This window comes from Coregonus clupeaformis, chromosome 29, assembly GCF_020615455.1.
Source record: "Coregonus clupeaformis isolate EN_2021a chromosome 29, ASM2061545v1, whole genome shotgun sequence".
Taxonomy (NCBI): Eukaryota; Metazoa; Chordata; class Actinopteri; order Salmoniformes; family Salmonidae; genus Coregonus; species Coregonus clupeaformis.
The window spans coordinates 56,570,407-56,584,444 of NC_059220.1; the positions used below are offsets into that span (position 1 = coordinate 56,570,407).

Below are 14,038 nucleotides of genomic sequence, written 5' to 3' on the forward strand. Positions count from 1 at the left end.
TTTGGAAATTGCTCCCAAGGATGAACCAGAGGTCTACAATTTTTTTTCTGAGGTCTTGGCTGATTTATTTTCATTTTCCCATGATGTCAAGCAAAGAGGCACTGAGTTTGAAGGTAGGCCTTGAAATACATCCACAGGTACACCTCCAATTGATTCAACTGATGTCAATTAGCCTATCAGAAGCTTCTAAAGCCATGACATCATTTTCTGGAATTTTCCAAGCTGTTTAAAGGCACAGTCAATTTAGTGTATGTAAACTTCTGACCCACTGGAATTGTAATACAGTGAATTATAAGAGAGATAATCTGTCTGTAAACAATTGTTGGAAAAATTACTTGTGTCATGCACAAAGTAGATGTCCTAACCAACTTGCCAAAACTATAGTTTGTTAACAAGACATTTGTGGAGTGGTTGAAAAACAAGTTTTAATGACTCCAACCTAACTGTATGTAAACTTCTGACTTCAATTGTATGTTCCTAGCTCCAACAATGTAGTAATACAAAATATAAATATATGTGTACACTACCAGTCAAAAGTTTTAGAACACTTTGTCACGATCGTTGAACGGAGTGGACCAAGGCGCAGCGTGATGAACGAACATACTTTATTATCAATAGTGATAACAAAACAACAAACGATAACGACACGTGAAGTCCTTGGCTACAAAATACAACCAACACGGAACAAGATCCCACAACTACTGTGGGGAAACCAGCCTGTTTAAATGTGGTTCCCAATCAGAGACAACCAGCAACAGCTGACACTCGTTGCCTCTGATTGAGAACCACTCTGGCCAACATAGAAATAGAACAACTAGATAATAAACATAGAACATAAAACACATAGAATCTACACACCCTGGCTCAACATATAGAGTCCCCAGAGCCAGGGTGTGACACACTTACTCATTCAAGGGTTTTTCTTTATTTTTACTATTTTCTACATTGTGTAATAATAGTGAAGAAATCAAAACTATGAAATAACACATATGGAATCATGTAGTAACCAAACAAGTGTTAAATAAATCAAAATATGTTTTATTTCAGATTCTTCAAATAGCCACCCTTTGCCTTGACAGCTTTGCACACTCTTGGCATTCTCTCAACAAGCTTCATGAGGTAGTCACCTGGAATGCATTTCAATTAACATGTGTGCCTTCTTAAAAGTTAATTTGTGGAATTTATTTTCTTCTTAACACATTTGAGCCAATCAGTTTTGTTGTGACAATGTAGGGGGGGTATACAGAAGATAGCCCTATTTGGTAAAAGACCAAGTCCATATTATGGCAAGAACAGCTCAAATAAGCAAAGAGAAACGACAGTCCTTCATTACTTTAAGACATGAAGGTCAGTCAATACGGTGAATTTCAAGAACTTTTAAAGTTTCTTCAAGTGCAGTCGCAACAAACATCAATCGCTATGATGAAACTGGCTCTCATGTGAGCTATTTGGAGCTCTTTTCTGGAATTATTTATTATTGGTATTGCTTTACTGGGAAGCTTATCAGAGGTAGACATGACAGTGATATTTATGTTTGAGCTGTGGGCTTCCTACTAAGGCAAACTGCCTCTGTGCTAACAGTATAACTCAGGTTCATAGGCACATTATTACTGCTGACAGTAGCTGTTGGATTGACAGAGGCATTCAAGGGAGTTAGTGGAACATAAATTAGGTTACTTACATTATGACTGCCAACACCCCTGGGACAATGTACATTTGCAAAACAAATCAAATGTTATTGGTTACATACACATATTTAGCAGGAATGCCAATGTAGCGAAATACTTGTGTTCCTAGCTCCAACAGTGCAGTATCTAACAATTCACAACAATACACACAAATCTCAAAGTAAAATAATGGAATTAAGAAATATAAATATTAGGACGAGCAATGTCGGAGTGGCATTGACTAGAATACAGTAGAATACAGTATATACATATGAAATGAGTAAAACAGTATGTAAACATTATTAAAGTGACCAGTGTTCCATTATTAAAGTGACCAGTGATTCCATGTCTATGTACATAGGGTAGCTGTCTCTAAGGTGCAGGGTAGGGTACTGGGTGGTAGCTGGCTAGTGACAGTGTCTAGGGTTCAGGGCAGGGTACCGGGCCAGGATGGCCTGGAGATATGGCTTGGGTGACTTGGTTAACTCTATTTTGTTGTCTGACCTTCAGTTTGAATCACTTTTAACAGTATTGGCAGTCCTGGCTTGGTCTGGTGCACAACTTTTGACTGACTTTCTAGCCAAGCAATATGTTCAGGAAAGAGTGAGACTCATACTCAGACTGGCCCATGGAGACAGTGGTGAAAAGACTGAAAGACCCATGTATGTAGAGCTGTGTAACCTATGGCCCTCTATAGCCCAGTCCGTGGAGATGGGCGGATCAGTCAGGGAGTGTGTGGAGTGATTGTCTGTGAAATGTGTGGTGTAGCATCCTCCAGCATTACCCTGTCAGGCCCAACTGACGGATCTTCTGCAAATTAAAAAAGACACCAATTGTTTTGGTGGGATATATGTCAGCCATGGTCACAAGTTCAAGGGGTGACAGTTTGTGTCTGCTGAGAGCTCTGTGACAAGTTGGGCCTCTATTTAATTAGCCTGTAGAAGTTTTACTGCTTTACCAACCACTAATGGTTCACCTCAGCAAAGCCTCATAAAACATTGAGGTGAACAGTCGAGGATGTCGGCTAAAACTAAAAATCCTTGCCAAAGAGACTGAAACAAGGCTTGTGTTTCTGTATGGGTACTATCAGAGTGCGAATTATACCGTGACATTCAGGGGGGGTTCCATTTTTTTCACAGGACCTCCTATGTAACATTTGTTATGGGCCTAATTGTAAAGACATAATTTAACCATAAAAAATGTATTACCTTTTAATGTGGTATGAGCACAACCAGTCATGTTTTCATCTCATTGTCAAACAAATCACTTCAAAAAGTAGGCTACTGTACCTGAGCATGTTCGTCCACTCCAAAATAATTTCAGCATCCAAACAGTGTACTGTGAACCCAGTCAGTTGATGAATGGAAAGAGACATCTTTTACAAAACACCTACAGGTGTAATGACATCTGACGATTGCCATTAGGTCTACTATCTTGTAGCCTGAATTGATTGATACATCTTGCTGAAAAAGGGACCTTTTTTGTAGAAAGAAAAGTCGGGACAATTGAAAAGGGGCTGAAATACGGGACTGTCACGGGATGACAAGTGCAGCCACATGGGGATTATTTTTTTTTTAAACCATGACACAGAGGTGGGGGTGTTCGTTTCCTTTAGAATATGATTTTAATATTTACCACTGTAGCAGTAAGTCTACAAATTAAATTTTAAACAAATAGGAGAATGGTTAAATCTGCATTATTTAGAGACCCCTCCAAAGTTTGACTTTTGTTGCATTTAGGGGGACTCATCTCTCATTCAGGGGGGTTTAGCCCACCCGGCCCACTCGTAATTCACACTCTGCATTCTATGAGTGAACCACAGTGGTCCAAACTCAATTTTCAGTCTCCACAGAGATGTCTTGCTGTCCTCAGATGAGATGTGTGTTCTGAGAGAATATGAGGTGAGAGAGAGATTGGCTTCACAGCAGTTAACATATTCTCTTGCCTGTAGAGTGGAGGTGTGAGGTTCATCACTGAGGTGAGACAGGAGGATGGAGGGTTGAGGAGATGTCAAGGCTTGACTGGTATTTCAGCTCCGCTGCAGGGATGGCACCACATCTCTGTTCCATTACTAAATAACATGTGGTGTATCGTTATGACCAACGTTTGGGAGAGAATGCATTAGTACAAAGGATGTGTGTTCAGAGAGAGAGTCTCCCAGAGTATTCTGACGGATGTCTGTCACCATTCTTAACCTTTGTCTCAGTGCATGTTGTAAGATCAGGATGGAACAGGCTCATATTTTCATCATAATTGTGACAGCACAACGGCAGAGTCATGTCTAATGTGTAAAACTACTAATGAATTAATAATTCATGTCTTCTGGGAATGTTACACAATTCAAAAGTTATGGGCGGAGTTGGAAAGATGGATGTCAGAGGTATTGCAATGTAAATGGACATGCCATATGAGGGTGCAGTGAGATACCCGATGGGTTGGACAATACTCTTCTCATCAATTATCTTTAAAAAACGTATACTCAAAAACTGGAAATCATCAATCCTCCGTCGTTCACGCAATGGAAAGGTCAAATGCTTTATTATCAAAACTTTTACCAAAATTGTGCAGTTTGAGGCCATGTGGCAGAAAATAATAAGGGAGCCCTTAGGGGCTAGTGGTTCTGGGCAGGTGTGATGTAGTGATGTTTGTATGATGTAGTTGTTTGTATGTGAATGTTTTGTATTTTTTATAAAATATCAAATAAAATCATATAAAAAAAGAACTGTGAGATAGTGCTGCAACCTTCTAACACTTGACAGGTAGTGCCAAAGATAGTGCTTCTAACTGTAAACTATCTGTCTCCATAGGAACCGTGGTGATGAAGATGACAGCGGAGGATGCTGATGACCCCAGGTTGCAGAATGCGGTGCTGCGCTACAACATTGTGAGGCAGTCGCCTGACAAACCCTCGCCCAACATGTTCTACATCAACCCAGAGAGTGGCAACATTGTCACTGTCATCTCCCCCATGCTGCTGGACAGAGAGGTGGGTGTGCTGGGCTGGGCTGGGAGCCTCTCCAGACTGATCTGATGGGGCCCCACAACACTGCTTCTGTCTCACTGCCTCACTACCATTAAGTTTTAAAGGCCCAGTGCAGTCAAAACCGTGATTTTCTTGTGTTTTATATATACAGTGCATTCGGAAAGTATTCAGACCCCTTGACCTTTTCCAAATTTTGTTACGTTACAGCCTTATTCTAAAATTGATTTTTTTTAAATAATCCTCAGCAATGTACACACAATACCCCATAATGACAAAGCGAAAAAAGGTTTTTAGAAATTTTTGCAAATGTATTAAAAATAAAAAACAGATACCTTATAAGCATTCAAACCCTTTGGTATGAGACTCAAAATTGAGCTCAGGTTGCATCCTGTTTCCATTGGTCATCCTTGAGATGTTTCTACAACTTGATTGGAGTCTACCTGTGGTAAATTCAATTGATTGGACATGATTTGGAAAGTCACACACCTGCCTATATAAGGTCCCTCAGTTGACAGTGGATGTCAGAGCAAAAACCAAGCCATGGTCGAAATAATTGTCTGTAGAGCTCCGAGACAGGATTATGTCGAGGCACAGATCTGGGGAAGTGTACCAAAAAATGTCTGCAGCATTCAAGGTCCCCAAGAACACAGAGGCCTCCATCATTCTTAAATGGAAGAAGTTTGGAACCACCAAGGCTCTTCCTAGAGCTGGCCCCCCGGCCAAACTGAGCAATCTAGGGAGAAGGGCCTTGGTCAGGGAGGTGACCAAGAACCCGTTGTCACTCTGACAGAGCTCCAGAGTTCCTCTGTGGAGATGGGAGAAACTTCCAGAAGGACAACCATCTCTGCAACACTCCACCAATCAAGCCTTTATGGTAGAGTGGCCAGACGGAAGCCACTCCTCAGTAAAATGCACATGACAGCCCGCTTGGAGTTTGTCAGAAGGCAACAAAATGACTCTCAGACCATGAGAAACAAGATTCTCTGGTCTGATGAAACCAAGATTGAACTATTTGGCCTGAATGCTAAGCGTCACGTCTGGAGCAAACCTGGCACCATCCCTTCGGTGAAGCATGGTGGTGGCAGCATCATGCTGTGGGGATGTTTTTCAGTGGCAGGGACTTGGAGACTAGTCAGGACCGAGGGACAGATGAATGGAGCAAAGTACAGAGAGATCCTTAATGAAAACTGCTCCAGAGCGCTCAGGACCTCAGACTGGGGCGAAGGTTCACCTTCCAACAGGACAACGACCCTAAGCACACAGCCAAGACAATGCAGGAGTGGCTTCGGGACAAGTTTCTGAATGTTCTTGAGTGCCCAGCCAGAACCCGGACTTGAACCTGATCGAACATCTCTGGAGAGACCTGAAAATAGCTGTGCAGCGACGCTCCCCATCCACCTCGTCAGAGCTTGAGAGAATCTACAGAGAAGAATGAGAGAAACTCCCCAAATACAGGTGTGCCAAGCTTGTAGCGTCATACCCAAGAAGACTTGATGCTGTAATCGCTGCCAAAGGTGCTTCAACACAGTACTGTGTAAAGGGTCTGAATACTTATGTAAATGTCATATTGAAGGATAATTTTTTTAATACATTTGCTAAAACTGTTTTTGCTTTGTCATTCTGGGGTATTGTGTGTTGATTGATGGGGGGAAACATTTTAATCCAGAATAAGGCTGTAATGTTACAAAATGTGTAAAAAGTCAACGGGTCTGAATACTTTCCGAATGCAATGTATATCCAAACTATGAGTGAAAAATACTAAGGGCTGATCCGGGAGGACCATGAATTACGAGGAACTATTAGAGAGCTATTCATGGGTTGCACCTCTTGGTCACTTGGTCGCGTCATTGCCATTGTTATCAACATTCTACAGATGCCGCAACATATTGATGTCTGACTGACGGTTAATGCCAAGTCTTTCTGAACAGGGGCAAAAATGTTGGCGCTCTCCCCTCTATCTTAACTATCTAGCTGAAGTTATACTGCATCTGAAGTAAATCTGGAGACATCACAATGATGACAAAAGCATGTTGTAATTTGCCTCCTTTTTAAATGTCATCGTGTTCCAAGCCACAGTAATGCACTTTAGAGGAAATCTTCATCAGGACCAATTGAGACTGCATTGAGTAGAATGCTCAGCTGGGCATCAGTCCTAAAATGTACATTCAAAACAATATTGTGATGAAATGTGCAACCCATGAATAGGTGCTAGTGGATAAAGTTGTGCCACCTTAGGCAAGAACAAGTCGGATGTCTTCAGAACAGGTTTATTGCAGATTCCTTGTATTGACAGTGCTCACAGTAGAAGTGAGAGCGTATTAATGGAAGTGCTTCTATGGAGAAAGAATAGAAAGGAATAACTATGAGTAATGGCTTACATACAATACACACTGGCTAGTTTATTAGGTACACCACCCGTTTTACGAAAATGGATCGCTCCCACAGACAGTGAGTCATGTGGCCGTGGATTGCTATATAAAGCAGGCAGACAGGTATCGAGGCGTTCAGTTACTTTTCCATTGAATATTAGAATGAGCAAAGCGAATGACCTAAGCGACTTGGCGTGTGGTATGATCGTCGGTGCCAGGGGCGCCGGATCCAGTATCTCAGAAATGGCCATCCTCCTGGGCTTTCCACACATGACAGTGTCTAGGGTTTACCGAAAATGGTGTGACAAACAAAAAACATCCAGTCAGCGGCAGTCCTACGGCCAAAAAGAGCTCGTTGATGAGAGAGGTTGAAGGAGAATGGCAAGAATTGTGGAAGCTAACAGGTGGGTCACACACAGACAAATAATGGCCCATCTAGGGGTCCAATCCTAGATGGGTGTCCCTAATAAGCTGGCCGGTGAGGCTCACAGACTGTGGAGGTTGTCAAGGGGTGCTGAAGGTGGGTGTGGTGCATGAATCAAGCGCAGGATGCAGAAGCTCAGTCCAAAAGACTTTAGTGCAATATTCACGTAGAAAATAAGCACAATAAGCCCGAAGGCGAAATAACGGCGCACACAGGCGTCAAACAAACGGCGCACTAACATGTGCGAAAAGCCTCTCCAAAACACTGGAGGGAAAATAGTAGCTCCAACACAAAACAGAAGAGCAATCACACACAAAGACAAACACACACAACGAGAACTAAATAGGACACTAACGAGGACTAACAAGACACAGGTGTACAACATCAAGACAAAACCAAACGATCATGAAACATAGATCGGTGGCAGCTAGTACTCCGGGGACGACGACCGCCGAAGCCTGCCCGAACCAGGAGGAGGAGCAGCCTCGGCCGAAACCGTGACAGAGGTAAACATTAGGGTTGGGCGGTATCCAGAATATCATCATACCGTTCTTCTCTCACCCCGGGATTTACGGTATTACCGGCTTAGTCAAAAATAAAAACAAAAATAAACGAATTGCAAAGACAGGCAATCCAGCTCATAAAGTTATACATATGTAGGCAGGAGCTACCGAATGTCATTTTTTGATGAGTTTGGACACTTACAAGCGAATGTGATCGAGAGACATTGTGCAAATGAACAAAGTTTTGGCTCATGCTTGTCTGAAGGAAGGACGGTGCTGGCTCTCCAGCAGCATGTCTACAGCTGTTTCTGTGTGGAGTCTGGAGTTACTAGTGCAATGGGCCTGCCTGCTCTGCTCAGAGAGGGAGAGGGGGGAGGAGCAGACGGGCCAAGAACGTAGAGGAGAAAAAAGTCAAGGAAATCAAGATCGCAGTGGCAGCTGTACAAATAACTCATCCAAAAGGGCTTTGACTTCTCAAACACGGCAGTAAGCTAACACAATATGATGCCCCATTACCTTATTAATTCAGCCACTTACTTAGATAGCAAGTTAAACTTAGGGGTCGTGTTAAAGCAGAATTCTGCGTTTTTCACGCAGAAAATAAAAGAAAACGCATAAGAAATATCTTGCTGCGTTTTGTAAACGCAGATCTAAAATGCTTCTTATTGTAATTTTTGCTCGGCATCAGACACATTTTGTGCTTCAGTTGCACTTCTAAATTCCCGAACGGGCATTCTATCAGCAGACAGTGCTCTGACTGATGTGTAAATACTTTTCTCAGGTACTTTTCTAGGTGTAGCCAGCCTATTTTTCTCAGGTAAAATGCAAGATTAACTTTAAGCAAAACATTAGGAAATGTAGCTGGCTACATTATTTCTATGATAGGCCTAAACATTAGAAATATGCTTTTTCATTGTAAGCTCATTTACTTGTGTGGCTGCCAGCCACATAGCGTTGCACTTCTGTTTTCATCTGATGAACATTAAGCTATTTTCTGCCGAATATGTTGCACTAGTGGCTATTTCCAAATACCCCGGTATACGGTATATACAGTAAACCGCCCAAGCCTAGTAAACATGCTAGTATCTAGAATACACATAATGACATATACTGTATACACAATAATGACATATACTGTATACACAATCTCTATACTGCTTAAGACTAGATATAATGTAAGGGGCAAAACCAAATACGCAGTCTATAGAAATACACTTACAGGACAAAGGCCCAATAACTGGTAGGCATACAGTGAGGGAAAAAAGTATTTGATCCCCTGCTGATTTTGTACGTTTGCCCACTGACAAAGTAATGATCAGTCTATAATTTTAATGGTATGTTTATTTGAACAGTGAGAGACAGAATAACAACAAAAAAATCCAGAAAAACGCATGTCAAAAAAGTTATAAATTGATTTGCATTTTAATGAGGGAAATAAGTATTTGACCCCCTCTCAATCAGAAAGATTTCTGGCTCCCAGGTGTCTTTTATACAGGTAACGAGCTGAGTTTAGGAGCACACTTAAAGGGAGTGCTCCTAATCTCAGTTTGTTACCTGTATAAAAGACATCTGTCCACATAAGCAATCAATCAATCAGATTGCAAACTCCACCATGGCCAAGACCAAAGAGCTCTCCAAGGATGTCAGGGACAAGATTGTAGACCTACACAAAGCTGGAATGGGCTACAAGACCATCGCCAAGCAGCTTGGTGAGAAGGTGACAACAGTTGGTGCGATTATTCGCAAATGGAAGAAACACAAAATAACTGTCAATCTCCCTCGGCCTGGGGCTCCATGCAAGATCTCACCTCGTGGAGTTGCAATGATCATGAGAACGGTGAGGAATCAGCCCAGAACTACATGGGAGGATCTTGTCAATGATCTCAAGGCAGCTGGGACCATAACCACCAAGAAAACAATTGGTAACACACTACGCCGTGAAGGACTGAAATCCTGCAGCGCCCGCAAGGTCCCCCTGCTCAAGAAAGCACATATACATGCCCGTCTGAAGTTTGCCAATGAACATCTGAATGATTCAGAGGAGAACTGGGTGAAAGTGAAAGTGTTGTGGTCAGATGAGACCAAAATGGAGCTCTTTGGCATCAACTCAACTCGCTGTGTTTGGAGGAGGAGGAATGCTGCCTATGACCCCAAGAACACCATCCCCACCGTCAAACATGGAGGTGGAAACATTATGCTTTGGGGGTGTTTTTCTGCTAAGGGGACAGGACAACTTCACCGCATCAAAGGGACGATGGACGGGGCCATGTACCGTCAAATCTTGTGTGAGAACCTCCTTCCCTCAGCCAGGGCATTGAAAATGGGTTGTGGATGGGTATTCCAGCATGACAATGACCCAAAACACACGGCCAAAGCAACAAAGGAGTGGCTCAAGAAGAAGCACATTCAGGTCCTGGAGTGGCCTAGCCAGTCTCCAGACCTTAATCCCATAGAGAATCTGTGGACGGAGCTGAAGGTTCGAGTTGCCAAACGTCAGCCTCGAAACCTTAATGACTTGGAGAAGATCTGCAAAGAGGAGTGGGACAAAATCCCTCCTGAGATGTGTGCAAACCTGGTGGCCAACTACAAGAAACGTCTGACCTCTGTGATTGCCAACAAGGGTTTTGCCACCAAGTACTAAGTCATGTTTTGCAGAGGGGTCAAATACTTATTTCCCTCATTAAAATGCAAATCAATTTATAACATTTTTGACATGTGTTTTTCTGGATTGTTTTGTTGTTATTCTGTCTCTCACTGTTCAAATAAACCTACCATTAAAATAATAGACAGATCATTTCTTTGTCAGCGGGCAAACGTACAAAATCAGCAGGGGATCAAATACTTTTTTCCCTCACTGTATGCTAAATCTACATCAATGGAATGACATAGAAAGTAATTGAAATGTGACTGCAATGTAACCAAGATCTGCGCATGTGCACAATACCATGACGTGGAATTGTATCTGTGCCACGAGGCACAGGCTATGTTACATGCTACATAAAGGTGTTGAATGTCCATAAACACAGCTACAGTATGTGCATTAGCAGACAATACAAAAGGAATATATTTCCCTTTAAACGATACATGTGCGCTTCACCACCAGGCCTAACAATCTAACATTAATGGCTAACATTCTGGCATAGCTGGCTAGCAGTAGCATGAGACACATATAAGGAAATAATTCATAAACATGTTAAATATTAACTTGACCTCCTTAACAACATCCAACTAAAGTAATTGACATGTAGGACAGTAGGGGAGAGTGAGGTAAGTTAAGAAATGTTTTACATTCAGCATCACTCCGTCAAGGGAAATATAGTATTCTTTCTAACAAAGATATCTACGTATATTTCAGGATGTTGTGTATCCGTGGACATAATCAGAATTCATGTAAACATTACAGTTTTGAAAACATAGCTTGTCCAAAAAAAAAGTGTTCTCTTGGCACAACTTTGCCCAAGTTATACATTTCTGTACTGAATGAAATATTACTGCTACCTTTTTAAGACCATGTCCATCATGTCTATTTCCCAAACACAATTCAACACAATCACAATCTCTTTTTTGTCTTTTAATCATTTTAAGCATATTTTAACACAGGCTTAACACCTAACAAACACTTTGTACTTTCTTTAAACACTTTTTATCATAGGCCAGGGCCTGTTGTTACCTCATATCCTAGCCATAATGCATTGCATTACTCCTGGGAAGAAAACTCAACTTGCCATTGGCTCAACCATTTGCTCAACTTACCCCATGGTCATTGGCTCAACTTACCCCAAGGCAAACCTTTTTACTATAATAGCCCACACAGCTACAAGGATACACTTACATTTTAGGTTTATTGAAGCTTATAGAGACACCAACTGATGTGTAGAACAATCTTTAAATTATCTACTTTGATTTAGATACAAGCATCATGAAACTTCTAACACAATAAATTAATTTGACTTTGAGTTTTTGGGACCTAACTTTATCCATGTGGTTTCTCCTTGCACGGTCTCAATGAAATTATGACCTCTACTTAAATATTTGGTCAAATTATTAATTTTGTGTATGGTTTCCTATAAACAAGGGTGGCTCAATTTACCCTTTTAGCTTAACCCCACTCTCCCCTACTTACAATTAGATGCACACACTAACAGAAGTCATATACAGAAACTTGAGGAACAGTCCAATGAGTCCTTTCTCTTCTGAACGCGATCTCGCTCTGACGGCAGCAGCGGGGTTCAATGAGGTGCACGGGGAATGGTGAACTATGATTAGCTGGTAAAAGTGGGGTGACATGGAGTTACCACTATGACCATGACTAAAAAGTCAGAGCAAAATTATCTTGCTTGAGAAATTACTCTTTGCTAAGAAGATATTTTTGACCATTGATCATTTGACAATTTTAATCGAAAAGCAAGGTACTTAATTGTTACCCAGAAATTATTTGATATTGAGATAAAACAGCTGCATTGGACCTTTAAAGAACTGTTGTTATTGTCATTAAAGAGACTATAACAACGGAGGAAGCAGGAGAGGGGTCGTTGTGCTGGGGAGGTGAGGAGGGGGGTGAGGGAAGGCTGGGGGGGTGGGTGTCGGTGGTGCATTCTAATGAGCAAGCGGAGGCAGTGTCTCTCCATTCCTTAACCGGAGCAAGACAACGGCATGATTGCTTTTTCAGCGGGGTGACGAATGCCAGAACATCGATTCGCTGTGCTCGTGGAAGAGGAATATTAGCTGTTGTCAGACACTTAAAGCGCAGTTTAATTGAGGTGATACACACTCATCCACCAGCATTGGCTCTGTCCAACAAGTCCAACAGAAACCTCTCAGCTGGAACAGGGAAATCACTAGCAAACGGCAACGAGTGGATCTCTGAGCTATAACTCTCATACTGTAGATGAATTGATAAATGTGTTAGTGTTGTGTCTAATGCATACATTTAGCACTTGATCTGTGTGCTCATGAAGGATGCTATTGATTTCCGTTGAGAAATCATTGCATGATTACAGAGTTGTATTGAATGCAATCACCCCTTTATTGCATGTTTATAGTTAATGTCTCTAAGTGAAATGAGTCATTTCTAACCTGCGTATGTATATATGACAGACAGACGTAAGCGTATATAGGTCGTTATCAATAAAATGTCAACATAAGGTGCAGAGCGTTCAATTTTCCTGCTGGGGGGCAAGGAGCCCCCCAGCTCTGCTAAAACCACTGACAACTGCATGTCGTTTTCAAGGGATTGTTAAATAAATATTAACTATTTGGTTGTAATATCATCACCTCTCGAAAAACAGTCAGAACGACACATTCTCAATTATTCCATGCAAAACAATTGTCACGACTTCCGCCGAAGTTGGTGCCTCTCCTTGTGCGGGTGGCTATCGGCGATAGTCGTCACCGGTCTTCTAGCTGCCACCGATCTACGTTTCTTTTTCTATGTTGTTTTGTCTTGATTGTACACACCTGGTTCCCATCACGTTATGATTATTTCCCTATTTAACCCTCTGCTTCCCTCATGGTTTTGTGCGTGATTGTTTTTTTTGTTTGGTGTTATGTACTGCTGTGAGCATTTGTATTTCCCTGCGTGGAAATTAGATTTATTGCTTTTCCGAGTAAAGTTCATTATTTACTCAGTTCTGTGTCCTGCGCCTGACTCCGTCCTACTGCTGCACACTGACACCTGACAGAATCACGCACCCCCTATGTAGTCAGCAGGTGCACCCAGTCCTCCGGTACCGGTGGAGGAGCGCGTCCAGCAGCACGCGATGATGCTCCACAATCTGGGCACAGCGATGGATCGCGTGCTGCACACCATGGAGCGATGGGAGAGAGAGGGTTTTCCCACACCCCCATCAACTTCACCTCAACCCACACCGCTGTCCACCCCTCCGTCACCTGGACCCAGTGGGATTCGGCTCTCGCTCCCGAATGCCTATGATGGGATGGCTGCCGGGTGCCAGGGGTTCCTGCTCCAGGTGGAGCTCTACCTGGCGACCGTCCACCCGGCTCCCTCGGGATACGAGAGAGTGTCCGCCCTCATCTCCTGTTTGTCGGGGAAAGCGCTGGAGTGGGTCAACGCCGAATGGGGCGGGATAGAC

At 42.4% G+C, this 14,038-nt stretch overlaps 1 protein-coding gene across 1 annotated transcript in view; it reads left to right on the forward strand.

The window, feature by feature from the left end:
• LOC121576676 (cadherin-13-like) overlaps positions 1–14,038 on the forward strand; it is a 670,880-nt gene that overhangs the window by 474,899 nt on the left and 181,943 nt on the right. Inside the window, exon 8 of the mRNA XM_041890029.2 lies at positions 4,475–4,653. Coding sequence (XP_041745963.1) covers positions 4,475–4,653 — 179 coding nt within the window. The remainder of the gene's footprint in view (positions 1–4,474; positions 4,654–14,038) is intronic.